The sequence below is a fragment of the Hypomesus nipponensis genome, chromosome 15 (genome assembly GCF_054491055.1).
Source record: "Hypomesus nipponensis isolate SF chromosome 15, ASM5449105v1, whole genome shotgun sequence".
NCBI classification, from domain to species: Eukaryota; Metazoa; Chordata; class Actinopteri; order Osmeriformes; family Osmeridae; genus Hypomesus; species Hypomesus nipponensis.
In genome coordinates, this window is record NC_140375.1 from 2,200,787 (window position 1) to 2,226,954 (window position 26,168).

Here is a 26,168-nt window from a genome sequence, read left to right on the forward strand (position 1 = left end):
GTACAGTACAATTAGTGCAATATTGCTGATTGTGCAACCAGTAGCTGAAGTGCAACCAGTAGTGAGTGTCGACAGCGTATCAATGTTCATTCAGAAGCCTGATGGCCCTTGGAAAGAAACTGTTGTCCAGTCTGCGTGTGCCAGACCAAATGCTTCGGTATCGCCTGCCAGAGGAGAACGGGATCAAAAGAAAAAGCCCATGGGCTGTGTTGTAGCTCATTGTGTGTACGAGTGCAAATGTGTCTGTGTATGAACCCCTGAAGTTCCAGTCAGCTGTCTCTGTTGCTATGGTGATCAGCGAGCGTTGCCAGTCTGAGCTCTGAAAGTCGCTGGTGGGTGGATGACTCGGGTCTCCACTCGCTGAGCCTGGCTCTTCCTCTCCTCCCGTTGCCAAGCTGGGATGAATGACTCGTGGATGGATTGGTCGAGCCTGAGCTGGGCTGAGCGGTGAGCGTCTGCCCTGCCTGCTGTCTCTCATTATACACACTCAGGGGGAGGGCTGCAACACACACACACACCAACTGCGTGCACACAAGTCGCGGAGGAAAGAACGGCATCTGTCTACGCACCAGAGGCACGGTCACACGCGGGAGGAGCCAGCTGTACCTGCCTGTGAGGAGCGCGACAGACACGCGCACGCACACTGACCGATGACTGGAATCTGGAATCGACGGAAAGGCAGTCTGAATGAGGATGGATCCCTGCAACCGGCGGTGGATTTGAAGGCTCCAAAGTGATCTGAGATCTCCCTGGAGGGAGGAGCTGAACACGGCAGAGTATGAAGATCATCTGGGATCCTGCTTGTTCTTAGAGGGGGAATAATTGGTGGACTTCAAAAAACGGGCGGAGTAGCCCAGAAGGTTTTCCTTTGGGAGGGGGGAGGGGGGTGGGTGGCAACACGTCTTTTTTTGGTGTGTACCTCCGTCAAAAGAACAGACACACGCACCCACGCTTTTCTCCCTGGCACCAACAGGTGTGCTTTATTTCTTCTGCGCACCGCGGGTGCTTTTTCGGGGGAGGAGGAGGAGGGGGGGGGGGGGGGGCGGGACGCGTGAGATCGACGCGCGTGTGCAAGTGTGTGTGTGTGTGTGTGTGGAAACACACAGACTGTTCCGTATGCTGCAGATGGTCCGGACCCTTGCCCAGTTCACCATCGCTCTTGAGGAGATGCAGGACAATGGGGAGAGCGCCAGCGATGAGGGGGGGGGAGGTGGAGGTGGAGGAGGAGGAGGAGTCGCGGAGGAGGTGACGGACCGGGATGTGGGCGAACGCGTCGGGAATAACAACGTTGGGAATGGGAATATGAACTCCAGTGGGGGCGTAAATGGCAACGGGATCGGAGCCGGGAGTTCCCACTCTAACGGCGAGGTAGAACTGTGTGTGTGTTGGGGGGGGGGGGGGGGGGGGGTTCTTGCTATCCGTGTGTGTGTTTTGTGGTTTGGGGATGGCTGTATGTGTGTATGTTGCCATGTGTGTGTATCTGGGATGGATGATGGCGTGTATTTTGTAGCTGTGCGTGTGTGTTTGTGTGACGTATGTGTGTATGTTGTAGCAACGCGCGTGTTTTGTGCCGTGACACAGCTCTTGCTCAGATACAGAGTAGGATTACCACCGAAGCCGTCGTCTCCAGCCTCTATGACCGTCCCTGGAGATGACCCTCTCTCTAGCGCTTCATATCTTTCCAGTGCCGCTCTGCTGTCTCACAGACTCTTCCAGACTCTTTTATTTTCCTCTTTTCTTCTTACCTCCCTGCTTACCTCCTAAGTTTCTTTTCAGTCCTTGTCGCTTACCCCGCCCCTCTCTCTCTCTCTCTCTCTCTCTCTCTCTCTCTCTCTCTCTCTCTCTCTCTCTCTCTCTCTCTCTCTCTCTCTCTCTCTCTCTCTCTCTCTCTCTCTCTCTCTCTCTCTCTCTCTCTCTCTCTCTCTCTCTCTCTCTCTCTCTCTCTCTCTCTCTCTCTCTCTCTCATGTCTCTGTAATATAATTAGGGCTGAGTGAATCATACGATTAGTCCCATCACCTACTGTGTGTGTGTTGTCTCTAACAAGTCCCAAAGTCTTTCTGACACAGCAAATTTGGACCTCTGCTCCATATCCCATCACCACACATGGATTTAAGTGGATAATGCTTCTGTACATACACACACACACACACACGCATGACCCACAACACATACATGCACACACACGGGAACAGATACGACAGAACACTCAGAGTCTCTAATCCGGACGCACAGACCTAATCCACACAGAGAGGATTTCCCTGTGTGCGTCGTAGCGACAGGGGGAAGAAACAGGGGAAGATGACAGCTGGAGGTGGGAAGAGAGAGGGGCTTCTGGAGCGCAGGGTCTGCTTGTGGTCTGGCCGCTCGCTTTCCATCGGGTGTGGGTGTGTACCCGGCTTGATTCTTTTGTGTGATGTCATGAGATAGGACATTGATCAATATCAATTGGAAAGCTCTGTTTCCGATCGATTGCCTGGTACACGGACTGGCAGACAAACACACAAACACAAACACGCACATATCCTCTCTCTTTCTCTCTTCGTGTGCCCCTTCACAGCAGCTGCGACACACGTCCATAATTGTGTTGGGAGACAGTAGCTCCAGAGGCCTGCGAAGCCGGGGACTGGCAGTAGACCGTCAGACACCTTTCAAGCATTTCTCTGAGGAGGCACTGCAGGCCAGACTCCCCTGGGTACCCCCAACCCTGGAGGTTTAAATCAAACTGGGAGCAATGAATAGTCTGTCAGAGGAAGGGAGGGAGGGGGGCAGCGAGAGGCAGGCTGGTGGAGAGGTTGTTAGTTGGTGAGTGGGCGGAGTCAGAGTCACACTGGCTGCTGTCGCCAGAGCCCTGTTGTCAGGGACGACCATCGTCAAGGAAGGGGTGGACTGGGGGGGGGGGGGTTGAGGACAGCAGAGTGAGGACATTCTCTGTCAGACGTGTGTGTACACCTGTGTTTTGTGTGTGTGTGTGTGTGTGTGTGTGTGTGTGTGTTTGCAGCTCTAATCATTGCCTTGTGTTAATGTAAGTTATCAGGTTGGTTGGTGTGAGAACCTGCCTGTTTGCACGGCAACGCTCAACTTTGCTGTAACGTTAGCTGGTAACCTCTGGTATGTTTGGCTGGCAGGACTTTGTTTAACAGTGGAGACCCCATGTGGTGAAGTATTTATTTGGATATGAGAGCCCCTCTTCAAGAATAGTGTACATACACACACACACACACACACGTATCCCCACAAGAGTGTAATAAGAGACAGGCTAAACCCCTTGAGCCAATCGTAACCATCAGAGAGAGTGAGGCTTTGGTCTCTTAGCCAATCAAAATGAGCCCAGTGCCATCGGCTCGACATCTGCCTTTGAACAGAGGCCCAACAGACATTTCGCCATGTTAGAAGAACAGACATGACTATGTGTGTGTGTCAGAGTTATGCCTCATGTAGCCCTTACATGCTCATATATGGTATATAATCGGACTCTCTTGATCCATATGTTCTCTGAGCTCCAGTTTGTTGTGAGATTTGGCCATGCAGGGTCCTGTCATTAAAATGAAACCAGCATTGCAGACATTATTCCCTGAAGTGTGTGTGTGTGTGTGTGTGTGTGTGTGTGTGTGTGTGTGTGTGTGTGTGTGTGAGAGTGTAACATAGGGGGAAACATGATCAAATAAAGGCAGCAGGGCCAGAACAGAAACCCGTTCCTGATGTTGAGGCAGTTCCTCTCAGGGTCTACCTCAGTCATGTCCTCTGCTCACTCGTTCACGCTGAGACCATTATTTAAAAAAAAAAGAAAACCCAACTTATATCTCAACAGCACACACACGCACACACACGCACACACACGCACACACATCTAAGCTGTGTGGGACAGTCCTGTCCCTCCCAGGCGGAGCAGAGGAGGGAAGGTCAAGGGGGTGAGACTGTGGTAGGATCTGGGGAAACCACAACTGTTCTGACGAGTGTGTGTGCGTGCTCTCGTTTGTGAAGGTGAACGTTTGACAAAATGGAATGTGTGTGTGAAGGAGACGTTTCGTGTGTCCATTATTATGGCAGGTGTGTGTGTGTGTGTTTGCCTTTGTGCTTCAGCATACATCTCCTGCGTCAGTACAGTGTGTGTGTCTTATTTAGACAGGTGACCCAGCACAGGATATCCCAGCTCAGCCAGCCTCTACTTGCACTTGCTGATGGTTCATACCAGTCACATCCAGGTGTTTGTGAGTGTCACCTTGACATTACGGAACTGTTTTCATCGTGGCTGTTGTGAGATGGTTGGATGGGTGTGTGTGGACATAGCCATGCCACAGACAGGATAATGGACTGGGTATCGACCCCGCTGCCAGTTCCAGCCCTCACTCTGTCCATTCTTCTCCCGCTGTCTCTGTTCAATTCTCTTCCTGCTTCAAACCATGTGACCAGTTTTCCAGGGACATCGTTCAACCCATCCGACTCAGAACCCATGACACAGGGATTATTTTGCTTTGATAAGCCTGCTAAGTTAATAAATCCCTGGTTACCCCTAAAATGAGTCTGCCCAACTATATGAGTTGTTTACACACAGTGTGTTTATGAGATTGAGTTTTCCATCTTTTGTATCACCACACACACTTACCAAAAATACACGCACACAAACCTTGTCCAAATTTCTCTCCGGTCCCCACCCGCTTAGACTACTGGGAAATCAAGATGTAAAACACTAAATATGGAGTTTTGGGATGTTGTGCTTATTTTTAGCTGTAGCCTGGCATTGAATAGTGTGGGTGTGGGTGTGTGTGTGTGTGTGTTGGGGAGGAGGAGGGAGGGGTTGACAGGGGACAGAGATGTTCGGGCATCAATGTAAATATGTCCTTAGAGAGAATTGTGTGTGTGTGTGTTCATGCTGTCACGGTGACATTTCAGGTTTGCCTCTGGCTCTGTTAGATTTCAGGTGTGTGTGTTCATGCTGTTACAGTGATATTTCAGGTTTGCCTCTGGCTCTGTTAGATTTCAGGTGTATGTGTTCATGCTGTTACAGTGATATTTCAGATGCTGGTTTGTTGGGGGCGTCTGTCAACAGAAGCAACAGCACTTTTCCTCCCTAACTAAACTTCCTAGCCTGTCTATGTCTCATCCCTTTTTTTTGGTCATCTTTCAGTAACCTCCCACTCCAGATTATCTCTCTCTCTCTCTCTCTCTTTCTCTTCTCCTCTCACCCTTAACTATCTTTCTGTCTGAGTAGGAGTTTAAAGTACCCAAGATGTGGAATATAGTTTTCAGAATCCCTTAGTCATGCCTCGGCCTGTACTGTACTGCTACTGTCAGTACACTGTGACACACAATCCTGGGGTTCTGGGATGTACTGTAAACAATCAATTACTGAACTACTGATCCGGTCAGATTGTGTGTGTGTGTGTTTCAATGGTGATTAGAAAGAGCTGAGAACCTGAAATGCTTTCAGTGGGTAGAAAAGTTACTGGGGTGATTTTAATGTGTGTGTGTGTGTGTATGCGTGGTGAGTGTTCACTGAGATAGAGATGGAGGATTCTGCTGGTTGGCAAGGAAACAATGAATGGAGCTCAGGAGGTTGGTTTCATTAGCTCTCTCTGTCTCTCTCTCTCTCTCTCTCTGTCTCTCTGTCTCTTTCTCTCTCACTCTCTCTGTCTGTATGAACACTGTGTGTGTCAAGAGAGACCGAGTCTCTCTGACTTCTACCAAGTGTGCCCTCAGCAGACTGCACATATCATGTGTGTCATCATGTCCAACCAGAACCAGACGTTGTCATGAGCTATGTGGGATCGTCTCTTCCCAGTGTCATCAATTGTTTTGTTGCAGCTGACCATGAAATCTGTGACGTGTTTGGCTGGGAATATGAAACTCGAATGGGTTTTTGTGTATGTGTTTGTATGTGTGTGTGTGTGTTTGTGTGTGCGTGTGGTCTCTGCCGAGTGGGGTGTGAGGAGAGATACATGACTGCTGCTGGTGAATGATTTCACGACGTCCATGTCACCCATATTTGAAGTCAGCTTGGCCTGTGAGGAGGACCGTACACCGACAGCAGCGTTTGACCATAATCACCATCCTCATCACTTCCTGTTCTTCGGTCTCTTTACCTCTCTCTCTTTTTGTCCCTTTCATCCTTCCTTTTTTGTGCCTTTTTGATCTCCTCTTTTCCTGTCCCCTCTCCTCTCAGTGGACTGAGACAAACTATGTAAACAGGAAGCAATACATTTTGGGAGGGGGGAGGGATGAGGCCAAATTGTTCACTTTGCGTGCGCATGCGTGTGTGTGTTTTGGTCTTTGTGTGTTTGTGTTGGCCATGGTGCGCGCGCGCGCGCGTCAGATCCTGCAGCAGCAGAGTGACGAGCTGTGTTGTCCGTGTTGTCGCCCCCTGCAGGACATGAGGAGACATGTCGTGATGACCCTCCTGGACACTGAGCAGTCGTATGTGGAGTCTCTGCGGACACTCATTCAGGTAACACACACACACACCCTTAACTTGATCACACACACACACACCCAACCTAGGGCCACAAACCCTGTCCAATCTCGTCAGAGGGACACTGTCTGTGTGGGTCCATATGCTGATCCTGCTGTTACGTAACACTGCACCAGTCAATGTGTAGGCGAACAGCGTTTGTGTTGATGAAAGAGGCAGGGCGAGCGAGAGGGAGGGAGGGTGTGAAAGTGAGGAAATGAAAGGGGCAGAGACGGAAGCTTGCTGTACTCTGCAGAGATGAATTTATATTAAAGTGAGCGATATTACTGACTTATCTGCTAAGTCAAGACAGAGACATGTGAGGAGAGAGAAAAACGTATTTGAGGGAGAGACCGAGGGAAACATGGTGAGAGAGAGAGATGGATGGAGCTTGAGAAGCAGAGGAGAAGCACATTTACACCCGCACGGCAAGAAAATGACAAGCCCAGTGGTTCCCATGGCAACGTGGGGGAGCAGGTTACCACGGTTACCACAGTAAAACAGCCATGTCACAGCACCTTCAAAATGGATTCCCCCGGAGAGTTCCGGACATCATGTAGGAAGTGCAAGAATGAAGTCAAAGAAATGTTAAAAGAAAGGTTCACTGTCCATTTGCACTCAAACACTTCCAAGATCCACAACCACCACTCTCCTACACTCTCCTGCATGCTCGTGTGCGTACCCAGTTTTAAGTGTCATATGGCTGAGCTGTTAGGGAATCGGGCTATTAATCAGAAGGTTGCCGGTTCGATATCCGGCCGTGCCAAATGACGTTGTGTCCTTGGGCAAGGCACTTCACCTTACTTGCCTTAGGGGAATGTCCCTGTACTTACTGTAAGTCGCTCTGGATGAGAGCGTCTGCTAAATGACTAAATGTAAATGTAGTTGAAAGGGAGTGAGGCAGGGTGGCAGAGAGGGAGGAGGGATGACAGGAGAGGAGGTGATAAAGGGTGGAAGAGAGAGAGAGAAATTTGACCAATTTGATCCTGTCTTTGGAAAGTGGAAAAATATTTCAAAAGGCAGATACTGTGGGCCCATTGGGGGGAAAAGAGGTATTTCCTTTAATCAAAGCCTGTCCTACAACACATGCACGCACACGCACTCACTCAAACATCCAAACACATACTTCCCTCCCTCCCTTTCTCTCTGTCCCTCCTCCCTCCAGGGGTACATGAGGCCTCTGAAGCAGCCTGACAGTGGATCCCTGGTAGATCCCTCTCTGGTGGATGAGATGTTCTACCAGATCCCTGAGATCCTGGAGCACCACGAGCACTTCCTGGAACAGGTCTCTGGATGCGTCGGCCAATGGCACGACAGACAGACCGTGGGCCACATCCTCATTCAGTCAGTAAGTAGTGACCCTCTCTTTCAGAAGTGTTGGGTGTGTGTTAAGAAGGTAACAATGGCGAGAAAGAGGTTTGCGAACTGAGGATAGATGCTTATGTACCTCCTCTCTGGGGATGGAGGGATGGCTGGATGGATGGGCGCATGACAGGGTTTTTTTTGTCCTTGTTGCCTTGTCGTTCCTCACAGTCAGAGGAGAGGGGGATCGAAAGACGGCTTCTTTCATCGGGGGGTGGAAGGCCTGTTACCAACAACATGTCTCTTCATCGCTCTGTGGCTGTCTCTCCGTCTTTGTTGTTTCCCCACCCCCCATGTAGTCTCTATTGTGTGCAGGAGAGCAGGACAGAGAGACATGCTGCATGGAGGGGGATCTGTTTGAGAGTGTGTAGACAGTGACAACATTCATACTTGGCACCATAACAGCTGGTGTTAGTTTTTTTTTTTTTTTACCTGGAAGGTAAAGCTTCCTGTGTGAAACTGTATGCCACACCGACCAATCATGCAACAGCCAGACACCTGTTGCTGGGCAGAATTATTTCAGCTGTAGCCGCTATGTCTGTGACCATTATTGAGATCACCATGATATATGAATAGTAATGTTTGCACGTTAACATTCTTGCTTCCTCTCTCTCTACATCCCTCCTCCATCTTTCCATTTCATTCCTCCCTTCTCTCACTCAGTTCTCCAAAGAGATTCTGGCAAATATTTATTCAGCATACATCGACAACTTTCTAAACGCCAAAGACGCTGTGAGAATTGCTAAGGAGGCCAAACCAGCTTTCCACAAGTTTCTAGAGGTAAGTGCGTGTGTGATTGCAGACTTCTGTCTTTAAAAGTGGATGTACTGCGTGCATTCGAAAATATATCCATTGTCTACATGTAGCATACAGTATGTATCCTACCACTATATGTGTGTTTTATGAGCACATTAGCATTGTGTGTGCGCGCATCCTGTCCCTCCAGTTCTTCCATGTTGGTTTTCCCAGGAGCTGTTTTGGAAAGAGACACTTGAGCTATGATCCCCAGAGGGACAGAGCTCATCGGATCTCACACACACACACACACGCTAGGCCTAACACACACGCGCTCACACACACACACACTTGGCAGACGATCCTTCTCTGGGTGGAGTTTGTCATTCCAAAACAATTGATAATGTGAGATCTGTCCTTAGAAACCCTCTCCTTCATTATATCATTCTGTTAACATAACACAATTTCTAAGATAACGGCATGAAAAGGCCATATAAAATCGCCTTTGCGTGTGTGTCTTTACGATAGCTGACCCTTGACCAGACTGAGAGCTCAGGATGTCAGTTCTAAAGTTATAAACACTCTTTTTTTCTTACCCTCCTATTTCTCTCCTTTCCCTCTGTCTTTCTTTCTCTCTCTCTCTCCCTCTCTCCCTCTATCTCTGTCATGCCCACAGCAAAGTATGCGTGAGAACAAGGAGAAGCAGGCTCTGGGTGACCTGATGATAAAGCCCGTCCAGAGGATCCCTCGTTATGAGCTGCTGGTTAAGGTGAGTCCTATCCCACGCCCCAGGCCACGCCCCAGGCCACGCCCCGGGCCACGCCCCAGGCCACGCCCCAGGCCTCGCCCCCGGCCTCGCCCCAGGCCACGCCCCCAGCTCTCACTGGGCTAGGCCAACAGACACGGCCCATGCTTTTCGGGCCTTTGTGGACCTACTTTGTATTCAGAAACGCAGCAGTTGATTTCCTGACGCGAGTGTGTGCGTGTGTTCCAGGACCTGTTAAAGCATACCTCAGAGGACCATCCAGATCACCCGTTTCTGCTGGACGCTCAGAGGGACATCAAGCGCCTGGCGGAGAGGATCAATAAGGGGCGTCGCTCTGCGGAGGAGGTGGAGCGAGAGACCAGGGTCATGCAGGAGATAGAGGCCCACATAGAGGGCGTGGAGCACGTAAGACTCTGGGCGTCTTGGAGCTGTTTGACTCTCGGTGTCTCGGATGTCGGTGTCGTGGTCTGAGTATTGTATTCTCTCAGTTGTGGAGTATGTGTCAGATGGTCATTTATTCAAAGAAAACATTTTTATGATGGTTACTTCTGTGTGTGTGTGTGTGTCTGTGTCAGATCCTGAACCCTCAGAGGAAGTTTGTGAGACAAGAGATGGTCATGGAGGCGGTGAGTCTGAGAGAGACACTGCACTGCATCGCTCCGGCTGGATTCTTCTAGATTCTGTTTGATGTGTCATGTTGAGTTTGTGTACTCTATCAGCCTCTCTTCCTCTCTTCCACCCCCCCACTCTCTCTCTCTCTCTCTCTCTCTCTCTCTCTCTCTGTAGAAGACGGTGGGGGGTAAGAAGGACCGTTCTCTCTTCCTATTCAGTGACTTGCTCATCTGCACCACACTCAAGAGGAAGTCGGGCTCCCTGCGACGCAGCTCGATGAGCCTGTAAGACAACACACTCACACACCAACTCACACACACACACGCACGCAAACACACACTTTCACATGTGCGAAACCAGTCAATTCTGTCCCGACAGAACTTTGCCGCCCCCTACTGTTTTAGTGGCAGCGTTACAATGGCCATGTCCATCTCGTGAACATCCACAGCAATGTGTTTGTGGTGTTTAACAGTCTCTTCTCTCTTTCCCCAGCTACTCTGCTGCCAGCGTGATTGATACCTCCAGCAAATACAAATTCCTCTGGAAACTTCCTTTAGAAGACATAGAGATGGTGAAAAGTAAGGCCTCTCTTTCCCACCCCCTGGTTTGTAGTCCGAGTAGCTGGGAAGTGTCGTTTTTTAGCCAGAGATCCTAAGTTGCCTCTACCTGTGTGACAGACTCCTCCCAGGCAACCAACAGAGAGAGCATCCAGAAGATGATTGGGCGGCTGGACGAGGACCTGAGTACACTGGGGCAGATCAGCAAGCTGTCTGAGACGCTTAGCTTCCCACACCAGGTATCAACACACAGGATGTTACCCATACATGGTCAATGCACCAGTTACCAATACGCCATTAATACGCATGAAGTACCAATACACGGTCAATGTACCAGGCACCCATATGTCTCAGCAGCATCCTCTTCAGATCCCCCTCTCTGCCTCTCGCTCTCCCCCTCTCCTCCGCTCTCCCCCGCCTCCCCCAGTCGCTCGACGACGTGATCAAGGACCTGATGGCGTCGGTGCACAGGGAGCTGGCAGAGAAGCAGTCGCTGGCGTTCAGCATGACCTTCCTGCCCACCAAGCTGGAGCTGACCACGGCCTCGGCGGACGGCAGCTTCGTGTTCGAGTTCTCCTCCCCGGACATGCGCTGCAGCTTCGAGCAGGCCTTCGAGGAGGCCAAGAAGAAGCTGGGTGAGGACGCCGTGGCGGGAACGCTCGACGATTTCTCTCCAGGTTCTTTTAGAACCTGGAGGGCGGGGGGGTTGGCGGATGTTGTATCCTCTCACCGCTTGCTCATGTGTGTGTGTGTGTGCACCTGTTTATGTATAGCAATGAACAAAGACCAGTGGGACCCAGAGTTCTTGAAGGCTATCCCCATCATGAAGACTCGGAGTGGGATGCAGGTGAGACAGACCCCACCCCCTACCCCCCCCCCCCCCCCCAAACCCTTCCCTGCTCCGTCCGGTGTCACACAGCACAGGCCGAATGAAGTTGTACAATACGGGCCTCACTCACGCCTGTCCTCTGTTGTCATTCGAGCTATTGTCACTGTGGGCTGTCATTTGATCGGCCTCTCTCCCTCCCTCTCCTCCCTCCAGTTCTCATGCGCGTCCCCCAGCCACAGTTGTCCCGACAGCAGTTGCGAGGTGTGGGTGTGTAACAGCGATGGCTACGTGGGTCAGGTGTGTATGAGCTCCCTCGAACACGCGCGCTCACACACACACACACACACACGCACGCACAATCATTTAGCGACATCTCTCCTTTCCCCCGTTAGTTGAGGTATTCCTTTTTGAAAATGTGCATCAAGAACCCCCGTGCCCCTGTATGAAGGTGGCCGCGCAAAGACAGCTGAGCACGTCACCTCTGCTGCCCTTCATTTGTGGCGCGTGTGTTCATTGGCCGTCCTTCAGGTGTGTCTGCTGAACATCAAAGACGAGCCCACAGTGGAGGCCTGCATTGCTGTCTGCTCAGCTAGGATCATCTGCATAGCTGCTGTACCTGGGCTAAAGGGGAGGTGAGCACACCGTTTGTCAACTTGACTCGGGGTAGTCACAATAAGTTTGAAGTGTCAACTCCAGCCCTGCAATTACAGAGCTAAAGAAACATTTCAAAAATGGATATAATAACAACCACAACAGCGCGCACACACACCTGCAGGGAAACGCATACACGTTATGAACGCAGGTTTGGACAAAGGTATGTCCCAATTGGTCCATCAACTGGAACAGCCACCAATCCGTTTTCTGCTCTGGTCTCCCAGGGAACGGGTAGCAGAGCCCTCCTCCGCCACGCCCCATCCCCCGGCTGACTCCGCCCCCTCCCAGCAGCAGCTGCACATCTCCATCTCTCATTCGTCACTGGAGATGGCCGAGCCCCCCTCAGGTCGGGTTTCCCTGAAGACCCACAGATGTTCTGTGTTGTTCCACGGATGAATGCTACATCCTAATATAACGATATACTCATAGTTAAGAGTTCTCAGTATTTATGTACTGTTCTTGACTTGTCTGTCGTTAAATGTTAAATGTGTGTATCGCGTGCAGGGGCGGGGCCGGAGCTTGTTCCATTTGACAGTGACGACACGGATGATGAAGATTCTCCTAGTCCCTCCTCTACTCTGCAGAGTCAAGCTAGCCACTCCACCATATCATCTAGCTATGGGAGTGAGTGTACAGCCGGCACACGCACGCATACATCCCAAGTCTACACACACACACACAAACACGCATACAAAACACACATGCACATCACGTAAGCCTGTACACACAAACACTAACTTCATGCAAGCTTACACACACACACATATCACATAAGCGTACTCCAACACACATCACATAGGCTCAAACACACACACATACACACACACGTTCTAACCTCCTCCCCTGTCCTTCCCCAGACGAGGAAGGCCCCGGTTCGAAGGACATGGCCACAGAGACCACCAGCAGCGAGGAGGAGCAGGAGTACCCGGTGGCCAGCTCCTATGGACCTCCAGGGGGGCTAGGGGGAGGCGTGGGCGGCCGGGCCCACAGCGAGAGCCCCATGGACGGGAGAGCCATGCGCCGCTCCTCCCGGGGCTCCTTCACCAGGGCCAGTCTGGAGGACCTGCTCAGCATCGACCCCGAGGCCTACCAGAGCTCTGTTTGGCTGGGCACAGAAGACGGATGGTACACACACACACACACACGCACGCAGTAATACACACTGATACACACATGCACACACACACACACATACACAGAGACGCATACAGAGACACAAACATCTATTGTGTTCTTCACGGTGCCATTTTCTTTGGAACACTATGAACTCCCGATGTGTTGCTAATGAGTTACTCTGTGTTGCAGTATCCATGTGTACCAGTCATCGGACAACATCCGCAACCGCAAGAACAGCATGAAGATGCAACACTCTGCCTCCATCCTGTGTATACTGTGAGTGTGTGTGTGTGTGTGTGTGTGTGTGTGTGTGTCAAGTCTCAGTGCTGCACAATCCTATCCTCTTCAATTTTGGGGGATTTTCTGTTGGCAGGTATTTGGACAACAAAGTGTTTGTGTCTCTGGCCAACGGGGAAGTGATCGTGTACCAGAGAGAAGCAGGTAGGTGGGGTTAGCACACGCTGTCCTCCGTGGCAACTCGGGTTTACTGTCTAGACTAACCGAAATAATTACAACATCAAAATGGAACAAAATTAAAATATAGAAGATAAATTTGAATCTAAATCGGGTTCAGTCTCGATGTGTCAAAATATGGTTACAGTGTATGTTTAAGTTTCCAGAGTCTCCACACCTAATTATGGGATGGGTTAAAAGTTTAAAAATGATACTTGCCGTCATCTGTTTTTCTTTCCCCTTCCTCTCTCTGTTTTGTAGGTAGCTTCTGGGACGCCCAGTCGTCCCAGACGTTGTGTCTGGGCACGCCCAGTGGTCCTGTCACCAAGATGGTGCCCGTGGGCGGGAGACTGTGGTGTGGATCCCAGAACCGCGTCCTCATCATCAACACCAGCTCTCTGGTTCAGGAGGTAGGCTGGGCCTGGCCGTATCCGCACATCTCTGCTCAGATAGAACTTGAATGACATGACGCAAATCAACATTCCTTATGGATTCAATATAAAGGATTGGATGGAAAAAGGGTTAGATTAATGGATGGACAGATGGATGCAAAAGGAGGAATGTATAGAAAGGCTTGATGGATGGATGTTTAAAAGGCTGGGTGGATGGTTTGTTGGCTTGCTGACTGACTGGATGGTTGAATGGCTGGCTGACTGGCTGGATGGATGGATGGATGGTTTGATGGCTGGCTGGCTGGTTTTCTGTCTGACTGCATGCCTGGACAAATGGATGGATGGTTGGTTTTCTAGCTGGATGGATGGTTTGCTGACTGGCTGGATGTATGGATAGGTGGTTAAATGTCTTTTTGGATGGATGGGTGGATGGATGGTTTGATGGCTGGCAGGCTGGATGGATGGATGGTTTAAGGGTTGGGTGGATGGTTTGATGACTACCTGGATGGATGGCTGGCTGGTTTTCTAGCTTGAATGGCTTGCCGGATGGATGGTTTGATGGATGGATGGATGGATGGATGGCTGGGTGGATGGTTTGATGGCTGGGTGGATGGTTTGATGTCTGGCTGATTGGACACGGGTGTTTGTTGTGTCTGCAGCACTGGTTCCAGGTGGGCTCAGACAGCAGCAGGTGTGTGACCTGCATGGTGAGCTATGGCCAGGGCGTTTGGCTGGCGCTCCAGGGCAGCGCCCAGGTCCGTCTCTACCACGCCCAGACCTGGGAGAGCCTCGTTGAGGTGGACGTGGCTCCCGCAGTGCATAAGATGCTCGCAGGTAGCACACACATTCACGCACATTTACACCCATAAAGACCCTACATACACACACACGGCATCAAGATGAATTCACCACTAGATGGCGATGGCTCGTTGGCGGAGCAGCATTCTGCCTGTTCGTCTTTCTCTTTGCCCCTCGTCTCTGATTCTCAGTCTTCTTACTGCCACGCCCCCCATCCCTCCTGTCCTCTCACCCTGCCTCAGGCTCTGATGCCATCATCAGGCAGCACAAAGCGGCCTGTCTGAGGATCACCGCCCTGCTGGCCTGTAAGGACCTGCTATGGATCGGCACCAGCGCAGGTTAGTCACCGCATCATCGCATCCCTTCCCTCCACTCCCTGGAAGCGCCCGCCCGTCTGTATCCATGTCTGGCTGTCATAAGAGCGTCAGAGAGAAAGCCATTAAGCCATGGGGAAAAACAGGGGAAACGGAACAGGAGAAAGACACTGGTGGATCCAAAAAGACTTGCCACCCAATCTCTCTTAAATAGATTAGTTCACATCATAGAACATTTCACCATCATCATTGTCGTTATTTAAACCGGCCTTGGAGAAAGACGGTTTCTGACAACTTCAATGCAGACTTTGTGCTGAGGGGGGTAGGGTTGTGTGTGACCTTCCTCTATGGTTCTCCAGGGGTGGTCCTGACCCTGGCTATCCCAGCAGTGAGCTTTGGTACTGGGGCAGGGACTCTGCGATCCCCCCTGATCCCCATGGGCTCGGCTCACGGACACACGGGTCACGTAAGGTTCCTCACCGCCATAGAACTGCCCGAGGGCTTTGACGTCAACTTCCCCAAACCGCCCGCAGACGGCACAGGTAACTGCAACCTCTGTCCCCCTGCCTTCTCTTGCTGTGTTCATCCTCCTCTCTCTCTCTCTCTCTCTCTCTCGCTCTCTCTCGCTCTCTCTCGCTCTCTCACTTTCTCTGTCTCTCGCTATCTCTGTCTCTGTCTCTTTTTGTCTTTCTTTTATATCTTTTGCTTCCAGCTCTCCAGTTCCCATCCCCTCTGATCCTAACTCTCCATCTCCTAGGAAACCCATCCCATAATGTTGACGTTGACACGAGCAACGGGGCCCTTAAGAGGAGGGATTCTTCTCGCCGCCGAGCCTCCGCCCTCCTACCTGCGAAAATCAATCAATTGGTGATCTCCGGGGGCGACGGTTATGAGGACTTCCGTCTGACCAATAGCAGCGAGACAGTGGGGCGGGATGACAGCACAAACCACTTACTGCTTTGGAGAGTCTGAGTCAATCAGACATCTCAAGTTCATGAAACCCCCCTCCCCTTCGACAGGAGAACCGCACACAAGCCCCGCCCTCCTTATTCTGAAGCACCTCCCCTTTTATCTGATTTCATCCTTTGCTGGATCTCTTGATGTCTGTATGCATGGGTGTCAGTCCCATACTTGGAATCCCGAGGGTCGCTTTAAGCAACGTCCACGTCCTAGTCTGTTTCTGGCATGATGAACTCTGTGCATACGTGTGTGTGTCGGTCTGTATCTCTGAGTAGCGTGTGTTCGACGTGTTTGGCGTTGGATGTAAGTCGCGGGCTCTGCACACGCTGGTCCATTCTCCTTGTGTTGTAACGAAACTCTACCTTGACGGAGAGAGAGAGAGAGAGAGAGAGAGAGAGAGAGAGAGAGAGAGAGAGAGAGAGAGAGAGAGAGAGAGAGAGAGAGAGAGAGAGAGAGAGAGAGAGAGAGAGAGAGAGAGAGAGAGAGAGAGAGAGAGAGAGAGATGGACTGAGAGTGGGAGTGATGAAGAGTGGAGAAAAAACCTGAATGACGGGTTACAAAGTGAGAAGACATTGTGGATGTACGAGACTTTGGATCCCGTGTGATCACTCCATCTGGAGGAGGGGAGGGGGGAAGAAAGGGATCGGGGGTGGAATCAGAGGAGGAAAGGAGTGAGGAGCGGTCTCTCAACCTTGACCTTTAAACAGACAGTTAACTATGGGTCACATCAGACTGAGAGGGGTGGACCGTGGCCTCTAACAGCTCTAAAATCAGTTTAGGCGTGCTCCAGTCATGTTGCTTCTGCTCGCGGGATGTTACTGTCTCTGATCCTGCATCAGCGGATGGGTTCAACGCCTGCCAAACGTAGAGGAGTGCTAGACGGCTGAAAAAGAAAAACATCAACCAATGTGCAATATATCACAAGGGTACCTACTACGACTATATAAACACACACGTTATACACACATACACACATTTTGCTTGTTTGACAGATCACAGCCAGTGTCCTCATAGCAGGCATCCAAACACGCACACATAATTACACACACCTCTTTTCTCACACGATTGTTTTCTTTGTCTTTGTGTTTCCCGTCGTTTTAACAGTTATTTTCTTATTTAATGAAATTAAACAGCATCCCACTACTGGAGTAAAACCCTTCCTCTTTAGAGCCTCTAGTTGATCTCTATGTACAGTATTTATGTTTTTGATTCCAGCTTTCTCCTCTTACTGCACTTAATTTATAAATGTTTCTTCTTTCTCTCCTCCTCGTTTGAGGTTTCAGAAAGAGGAACCCCCCCAGTCTTCAATATAGAATGCTTAATGTGTGTCATTTTGGCTTGTATCCTGATGTAACTGTTTTACAGGAAACAGAGAGAGAGAGCGAGCAAGAGAGCGAGCAAGAGAGCGAGCAAGAGATAGCGAGAGAGAGAGAGAGAGAGAGAGAGGGAGAGGGAGGGGGGAGGGGGAGAGGGAGGGGAAGACGTACAACATCCTGCTCTTCTCCTTCTGCCCAACAGCCTGTCAAATGAAACTTGCAAGGCAGCTCAGAAACCAGCTGGGAAATTCGATGTCCAAACGTTGTAGTATGAGGCTAACTCTCCTACGGTGAGGTCATGAGGGAGCTAATGGCTAATTACAATACCTGGTCTTATCATGCCCGTCTGCTGCTAGCTGTAGATGTGTGTTTAGTAGAACAGCTCATGTTCCTGTGAAGTGCTCTCTTCTTTATTCAGGTATGGAATTCTTGTGTTTATGTTCCAATTCCATTACCCGCAGACACTGTTGTGTCGGTCATGTTTGGTGAACCGTGACTAGTTGACAACCGGAGATTCAAATATGTGTTTTGCCTGCTCTCTATATCTCAATGGCTCTCCAAATCTTCTGTTTTCAAAGTTCATTGCTTTGGCACTCCATTCTGGATATGAAGTAAACACTTACATGTTAGGTTTCATGGTGGCTTTCATGCTAATTCAATAATGGCCTTATACAGAAACTGAATTCAGCATAGCCTGCCGTATTATTGCCACTGTACTGCAGATTGACAGTTCGTGCTAAGCCTTCACCAGATGAATTCACTCTTCATGCAGTAACTCTTGTAAGTAACCTTATGCCCATATGTGAAAGAAGTCTTGATTGTGTCATGTAAATATTGGTATATATTGCCTTTCTCTGTAAATAGTGAGCCCACAGTCCTCAATTGTTGAAATTAATCTAATGGCATATTTTTATATACTTGTGTACCCCCCCCCCCCCCCCCCCCGGCATGCGCTGTCAGTCACATTTAAATTATAACTGCCACAGAAATGTCAAAAGAGAAGCAAAATGGCCTCGTCATTTTCCAGCCGCTATGGTTACTTCACAGTTCCTTCCTGTATGTAGCTGTTTCTGTTTTGTCACTGTGGGTTGCTCTTTGTAATTAAATCAGTTCACTGGTGGCAGTGTCTGGTGCAGGTGTCTGTTTCTTTGTTTGAATAGACGGTAATCTTATTTATTGGTACACGATATAAGATTATATATATATCATATATATATATATATATATATATATATATATATATATATATATATATATATCATTTCATAATAAGATATAATACCGTGTGAAGGTCTGAGAAAGAGAGAAACCCATGCTATTGGTTAACCCACCAACTCAACACAACCTCAGTAAATTGAGCACAAACCTATCACTATAAACCAACACAATGGCATGTATTGTCTTGAGATATCATGTCATGAGATATAACGAGACTAAATGAATGCAAACTGTTCACAAGGTACTGTTCATACACACACACACTTAAACTATTCACCCCGCACATTCCTATCATTCACACAGCAAACAAAAGGATAGTAACACACTTTTTAAAACACCCACGTATAAGAAATCCTCCACGTGTGTGTGTGTGTGTGTTTCATACAGGGGGGCTGGGAATGAATGTACACACTCACACACTCGTTGAATGAAGACACAGTAACGATTGAGAAGAGATGCACAGTGTTCCTCCTGTGCTTGGGTAGAATGAGATGTTGATAGTGTATGTGTGTCATTGACTCACACTGAGTCATTCAGTCCAGTGGAAACATTTCTCATTTGAATAAAAGTGGGAGTTTCAACAAGAAATCATTTCTCAAAATAAAGTCAAAATACACCAAGTGGTCTTAAAGAGAATCCCAAACATAGAAAGAAAAAGACGACTTTTCACATGTGTCTGGAGGCTACTTCCTCGAAGGCAGAATGTCAGACCTTAAGGCCTCAAAGCAGCATCATAAATCTTATACCGTTAATTTATTTCATAAAAAATACTTGCACACTGCCATAACAGGCAGCTATGCATTGTTACTGTCTTTAATTGGTGCTGACGGTAAGTGAATTAAGATTTATGATGATGACTATATTTCCATGACAATGAAGTCTTCTAGATTGTTTGCAGGAAATCGTCAGAGTTGAAGTTCACAGAAACAACCTCTGTCGTCATGTTAACGGTACTGGCACCCTGACGCTAGAGCCGGTTAGGACGGATGAATCCCGACAGATGGCTCTCTGTCCCGTGTACTCATCGGTGCGCGTTAATTCCCCGCATTGGCTCGTGAGAACCGGCGAGGGCGCAGATAGAGCAGGAAAGAAAGAGACCGCTCACCATACACGCTCGGATTTCACTAGTGACGTATAGCGGCCGGTGAGCTCACCCAGTGAGTTTTTGTATGTAATTTTTAACACAAAGAGTGGAACCCGTTTCCTACCGGCGTTTATGTGTGTATAGAGAAATCAAGTTTGTATTTACAAACAGCTGACAATGCCCGTCCCTGACCACTGATTCAACGCATTCATCAATCAAACTGGTAAGTTTGTAAACTTTTACTAAGCATTTTGGACTGTTTTTCTTTTCTTTTTTTTTACTGCTGCATTGTCCGTTAGCGGTGAACCACGTAGGTACGTCGGTTTATCGCGAATGTGTGTGGTCCTTAGAATTTCCACCGATAGTCTAGTTGAGATCTGTCTTAAATGGTGCATTCAACTGCCATCTCAGCTAAACCGATTATTTGAATCAGGGTTATGAATTAATAGGTTTACCAAAAGTAGGCTATTTCAACAGAACACAAGTCTACATTAAGCAAGCTTATATGGCAAAGTATCTGATTTATGTTTTGGATTTAACCTTTTTGTTTTGTGGACTCTAGAGAATGAATAACAATTTCAAAGTCACGCATTTATATTTGCACATTTAGCCACTGGAGGCAATGCGGTTGGCCTGCGTATAGTATCTACTAGGCTATAGCTTCCTATTCTGTCACTTTATATTTGGTATGGTATGAGTACGCTGTAGCCTACCCCATGTAGGTAATCGCGAAAAGTGAGTCTGTCGTTTCCGATCACTAATTAAGTTACAAGTATGACAAAACTGTCTTCGTGTTCCTCCTCCTTAAGTGACAGGGGGCGTCATATACGCTGTACTTTATACTGTAACTCCTGTTGCACACTGCTCCACGCGGCCACCCATGGGTGTTTGATGACCTCACTGCAATAATCATTGGTGGAACTCGACACGATGGAGACTGTCGCCCTCGTGTTCAGGTCGCTCTGGAAAGAGGCGGGACTATTGTTTTTACTGATTTCTCTGTGTCACCTCCTAAAGTGAGTTAATTGAGTTTTAGCTTGTGGTCCATGGTCAAATATTTTTTTTTTATTTTTTTTTTTTACAAAAATGACACCAAACACCTTGGTTTTCACTTTTCACCCTATCACCAAGCTGACAAGTGTCATGTTGTCAAGGTGAAGCCCAAGTCTGGACTGGGACTGAAAAACGGCCCGGGACTTTGAAACACAGACCAGCCCACGGCCGTGTATTATTATAATACATTTTTTGCATTATGCCGCAGCCGTTTGACCGGCCGTTAGGGAAATCTCCCGACTCCCCCGACGGCCAGTCCGACCCTGGTGCAGCCAGTCTTGAAGCAAGGGGAATTCTTGGCAGTAAGTTCCATTGTAGAAGATCACATTCCTGCTTGCTTATATCAATAGGACCCCACCTCTCCTGCTCCACCATTACAGAGCAGGGGTGCTTTCATAACTAACCTCTCCTGGCTCTGTCTGAGTGTCCTTGCCTGAGGACTTTTCCATGTTTCCCTTTACCGGCTGCTAACAGAAATGTTTTCATCTTGTCAATAAGAGCATGATAGACGTGATGCTATGTTCAGTTGTTCATCACTGTATCGTCATTAGGAGGATGATAAGCTCCTTGCTACCTCAGCGTCTGTCATTTGAGTGTTGTTGTGTCTGGATGTGTTTGTGCATTATATGAAAGCGATGGTTCCATCTGAGGAAAATCCAGAAGGAGGGAGAGGGCAAAGAGCAAAATAGAAAGAGGAATAAGTCAAGCAGAGGAAAAGTGTCACTTTTCAAATCCTTCTGTGGTCTATAACTTTGCATGTAAGTTCATGACTTTGTCTGGGATGTTCCACAAAGCACTATTGAGTTACTCAGTTTGTCTATCCAGTATCTATCCTTGATCTGTCTGAATGTGTGTGTGTGTGTGTATGCGGCTAGGCCTCACTCTTGGGTAGGAAGTAGACAATGAACATCCTATCACGCCACATGCAACCAGCTGACAACATTGGTACACCCCTAAAACACAACTATAATTATGTATAACACACCTTTACACACACACCTCTACACACACACCTCTACACACACACACACACACACACACAAACTGTTCTTACAACCACCAGCTATAATTATCACTGTGGGGTTGAAATGAGAGTATAGGATGATCCCGTTATAGTCCCACCCTTGCCTGGCTATTTTGGGGTATCTTCTGGTGTGGGCTGTGAAACGAAGCTGTTCTCTCCAGTTCTTTATCTCTGAGGCGAGACTGGTGAAGAGAGGGTGAGAGCTGCCAGCCTGGCTATAGACAGAACATAATCAGACGGATGTGCAGAGACACAGATAAAGAGGCAGATGAGAGAGAGAGAGAGAGAGAGAGAGAGAGAGAGACATACACACACCTAGGCTGGAGAACGTTCATATCAGAAGAACAGCGAAACACAACCGGCATCTAATTAAGCCGTGGTTCCCGCCGTCCATCACAGCGGTCAAGAATGCAGCCAGAAGTTGTACTGGCCTCGTGCCACTGCGGTCCCTCTCCCAATGTCAGCCAGGAACCTTCCCGCCAAGGAAATTCCCACTTCAATAATCCCGGATCCCAATCCGACCTGGACATGGCATAATTACAGGACAGCAAATCTAGGACAAACACATACCCACCACGATAAAGTATACAAATACACATACACACATTTAGTAGGCGAGATATCCCTGACCTAGAATGTTCTATAGACCAGAGAGTGGAGTGACCCTGGTGGGTTTTGGATCACACAGCAGAACTTTCAGAAGGCGCTCAGAATAACCACATCGGAATGATGTGTGAGCTATTTCACAACACATACACACACCTAGACAGCAACAGTTTAATCGATTCCAGAGACCATAGCTATGAAACTTCTGGAATGGTGCATATTCTTTCTACTCCCTCTCTCTCCGACGAGGTCAATACACAATCAATGACCTGTCTTTCTCCGAGTAGTCAAAGTTCGTGTGTCGGAGGTCACACGGGTTAGTGGCATTTTGGTCAACTGAAACAAGAGTAGAAAGGCCGCAGAAATGGCCTCTTGGCAGCCCTTAAAGTAAAGGAGAGGCCAAATAAAAACCACATCTTGCCTATGCCTCCATCCAGCCAAACCGAACCACACTCAAGCACACACACATACACACACAACCTAGAGTTCAGTACTTTGTGACAAGGCAGTACTGAACGCGAGGTGTTGGTTTGGCCTTGACCCACTCGGAGTCGTTCATGCGCGAGAAGCAGACAGGCTTGATGGCCAACTGGAAAACAGATCAAGCACAAAGTAATGACACGGCATCTGCTCAACAGGAAATTGAGACTCCCTCTAGCCTTGCCTTTTCATGAAGATATTGAGCATAGCCAAGCACGACCTAGCATATTTTAAATACATAAGTATATGTGTGTGTGCGATATGGGAGCAGACCGTAGGGTTGCAAACTCATGGTTAGGGAATCCAGGGAGTGGTAGGAGACGAGGAAAGTGCCACCCGTGTTGACTCGCATGTGGAATTAACACTCGTTAGTTAAGCCCTTATAGTGCAATGTCAAGGTAACACCAACAAACTCATTCACTCACTACAGGACAGTACATTAACATACAGACCCTCATACACATGGAATAATGTGACATTCCAAGAGAGTTGTATCACATTCTTTTCTTGTGTGGGAATGACCCCAGAACATTTTCTTTGTTCTTAATTTTCCCCTATTACTTTACATCTGCATTCCTCTCCTGCATTTTCCCCTCACCGTGTATGTGGGTTTGTGTGTGAACAGGAATTTGGCGCCTCACATGTAGGTCTGTAATGTTTAACTGCAGGTGATTTATCCAGCTTCATAGGTGTATTGGTGTGTTAACATCAGGGGTTCATTTAGATCCTTCGTTAATGTTTGTAAAGCTGTAAGGAAGAATACCACAAACTAGAATTTACGCACACATGAATCTCAGCCAAATCTTTTACATTTTCTCTTTGTTTTTGTGTTTTGACTTGCTCTTTTCCCATGCCAGTATATCATCCCTCATCCAGACAATCAAGCTCTCATTCTCAGACGGTTCATAAAGGCTGAGTTTCAGACCTAGATTAAGCCTAAGCCTGTATGTAAACTCAATATCTTTGGCACAGACTCTTTCTAGAAACCTGTGTCTCATTAGGGAACAATTCCATCAGCTGGTGGATATGTATTTTTCATTGTTCAAGATGTTGTGTTGACCTCACCAGTTCTAACAGCTATGTGTGTCACCAGGGAGCAGGTCACAACTGGTGTAGGGCACTTTAGTGTCACCATGCTTGTCCCCTGCTCCTCTGGTGTCTATCCTCCACTGGTCACCTTTACCATTTTACTTTACAGTAAGATAAGAACGACATTTCGTTTCAGGAGGCTCAGGACAGTGTAGGCCAGTGATGTGCTTACAAAAATGGGTGACACTATGTATCAAAACTGTCTAAAATATATATTACATATATTACAGCCAGTTATATGTATTAAGCTATTTATAAAAATGCTAGTAAAATTATGTATAAAAATGCTGATGAATTATATTATGACACAGTCCAGTGAAGCAGTCCTGTAAGGGTGTGTGAGGGGGGATAGGAGGATTATTATTTTCATTTCACCAATCATATGGCTTGTTGGATAAAGCTGGTGTAGAACCTGGATGTTCTGCATCGAAAGTGGCGGAACCTCTTTCCAGAGTTCAGCAGTGAGAACAGTCCATGGTGCGGGTGGTAGGTGCCCTTATTGATGTTGTGAGCCCTGGTCAGACAGCGCTTCTTTGCTATATCCTGGATGAGAGGAAGTGAGGACCCGATGATTTCATCCGCTGTCTTTAGCCCCCTCTGCAGGGACTTCCAATCAGAGGCACAGCAAGTTCCGTACCAAACAGAGGTGCAGTTGGTTAGTATGGTGTCCCTGCTCCTCTAGTGTCTCTCCTCTGTTGTCTCTCCTCTGGTGTCCCTCCTCCTCTGGTGACCCTGGTTGACTTCAGGGGACATCAGCGGTCACCCTGACAATCGAGATTAGATGCAACCTACTCCCTCTCCTTCTCTTTCCTTTTTCTTTCTCGCTCTCCCTCACTCTCTGTTTCCGTCTTTATCTCTACACCTCTCTCTTTCTCTCTTCATCACTGTCTGTTTCCATCCCCCGCTCCACCTGTCTATCTTTCTGTGTTGGGAGAGCAGCCAGAGAGGTGAGGTTAGACTGACAGAGACACAGGAGATGTCAGGCAACACCAGCCTGTGAAATGGAGAGAGAGAGAGAGAGAGAGAGACGTCGATAGAGGAACCATTCATTGTGAAAGACATAACCCAATCATGTCCACAAGACACAGTGTCACCATCAGATGGAATTAAAGTGTGGACAGATGACATCCGTTACGGACAGAAAAAGCTGTTGTGTCTGGAATCCAAGATGGCACCTGCATCCTACGAGTCTTGAACCCTGACCTCGAGATAGGTCCTAGTTTAGTCCCTCATTCTTCTTATTCTTCCATCGGCCAGTGTCATCCCTCATTCATTTCTCCACAGGCTTCTCCTCATAGCGTAGCTGAAGCATGACATCAAGAGACCAGAAAAGAGCGCCAACACTCTGGCCGTGACCTCGGTCTTCACCTCTAAAACCACCATGTTTTTGCCGGACCTTCATTCCGCATTTTTATTTTTAGATGCAAAGAATAAACAAGAAAATGTATCCTGCAACTGGTCACCAGTATGAATAACACCCTGCTATTTCATTGGATAAAGACAGGGATGATTTGTCAGTAATTACTGTTTGGAACGGATGACCAGACATTTTCAGAAGCATGTCTCACCCTTGCTTCTATTTCTTTCTCTCTCTCTCTCTCTCTCTCTCTCTCTCTCTCTCTCTCTCTCTCTCTCTCTCTCTCTCTCTCTCTCTCTCTCTCTCTCTCTCTCTCTCTCTCTCTTCTCTCTCTCTCTCTCTCTCTCTCTCTCTCTCTCTCTCTCTCTCTCTCTCTCTCTATCTCTCTCTCTCTCTCTCTCTCTCTCTGTCTCTCTCTCTCTCTCTCTCTCTGTCTCTCTCTCTCTCTCTCTCTCTCTCTGTCTCTCTCTCTCTGTTACATCCACACACACACTAATGTAATGTTGTCTTCATGTACTTAAAAATATCACTCTGTGTAGGAGTGGCCGCAACTCTTTTGACTTTGTACATTGACTTTATCGTCTTCTTGAGAGTATTTTGGGAGGTGTTAATTTCTCTCTCTTTCTCTCTCCTCCATTCCTTCCCCTTCGTCCCCCTTTCCTCTGTCGACCACAGTAACCTCAGGCACATGTCTGGCACTAAGATGAAGCAGAAGGAGGATATGAAAAGTGCAAAATACAAACAATGAAATACTGGGCCAAGTCTGCTGTGATGCAAAGGAACATAACCATGAGATGGAGAGGGAGAAGGAACAAAGAAAAAGTCCTGAAAGAGAGTATGAAAGAAGAAAGATAATAATATGGACTTGAAGGAGTTGGGGGTGGGTGACTTGAATGAAGGGAAAGCCAGAGAGTAAGAACTGGATGAGCAGATGAAGAGGGGAAAGG

The 26,168-nt window shown here is 48.3% G+C and overlaps 1 protein-coding gene across 3 annotated transcripts in view; it reads left to right on the forward strand.

Annotated features, from left to right (window-relative positions):
- Positions 1–18,451, forward strand: part of arhgef17 (Rho guanine nucleotide exchange factor (GEF) 17) — a 43,398-nt gene extending 24,947 nt beyond the window's left edge. The window contains exons 2-25 of one of the 3 annotated variants that reach the window (XR_014729944.1): positions 6,366–6,443; positions 7,612–7,794; positions 8,472–8,588; positions 9,220–9,312; positions 9,538–9,714; positions 9,885–9,935; positions 10,096–10,205; positions 10,414–10,499; positions 10,599–10,717; positions 10,906–11,113; positions 11,252–11,325; positions 11,521–11,604; positions 11,836–11,939; positions 12,186–12,307; positions 12,466–12,585; positions 12,819–13,086; positions 13,267–13,353; positions 13,451–13,518; positions 13,792–13,940; positions 14,582–14,756; positions 14,963–15,058; positions 15,394–15,576; positions 15,792–16,920; positions 17,360–18,451. Coding sequence is in view for 2 of the 3 variants with exons in the window: in XM_084674270.1 (XP_084530396.1) it covers positions 6,366–6,443; positions 7,612–7,794; positions 8,472–8,588; positions 9,220–9,312; positions 9,538–9,714; positions 9,885–9,935; positions 10,096–10,205; positions 10,414–10,499; positions 10,599–10,717; positions 10,906–11,113; positions 11,252–11,325; positions 11,521–11,604; positions 11,836–11,939; positions 12,186–12,307; positions 12,466–12,585; positions 12,819–13,086; positions 13,267–13,353; positions 13,451–13,518; positions 13,792–13,940; positions 14,582–14,756; positions 14,963–15,058; positions 15,394–15,576; positions 15,792–16,006 (2,967 nt within the window). In the remaining variant the exon portion in view is untranslated. Of the gene's footprint in view, positions 1–6,365; positions 6,444–7,611; positions 7,795–8,471; positions 8,589–9,219; positions 9,313–9,537; positions 9,715–9,884; positions 9,936–10,095; positions 10,206–10,413; positions 10,500–10,598; positions 10,718–10,905; positions 11,114–11,251; positions 11,326–11,520; positions 11,605–11,835; positions 11,940–12,185; positions 12,308–12,465; positions 12,586–12,818; positions 13,087–13,266; positions 13,354–13,450; positions 13,519–13,791; positions 13,941–14,581; positions 14,757–14,962; positions 15,059–15,393; positions 15,577–15,791 lie in introns of all 3 variants that reach the window. The other 2 variants (XM_084674270.1, XM_084674271.1) reach the window with 2 other exon arrangements.
- The last annotated feature ends 7,717 nt before the right edge of the window (positions 18,452–26,168 follow it).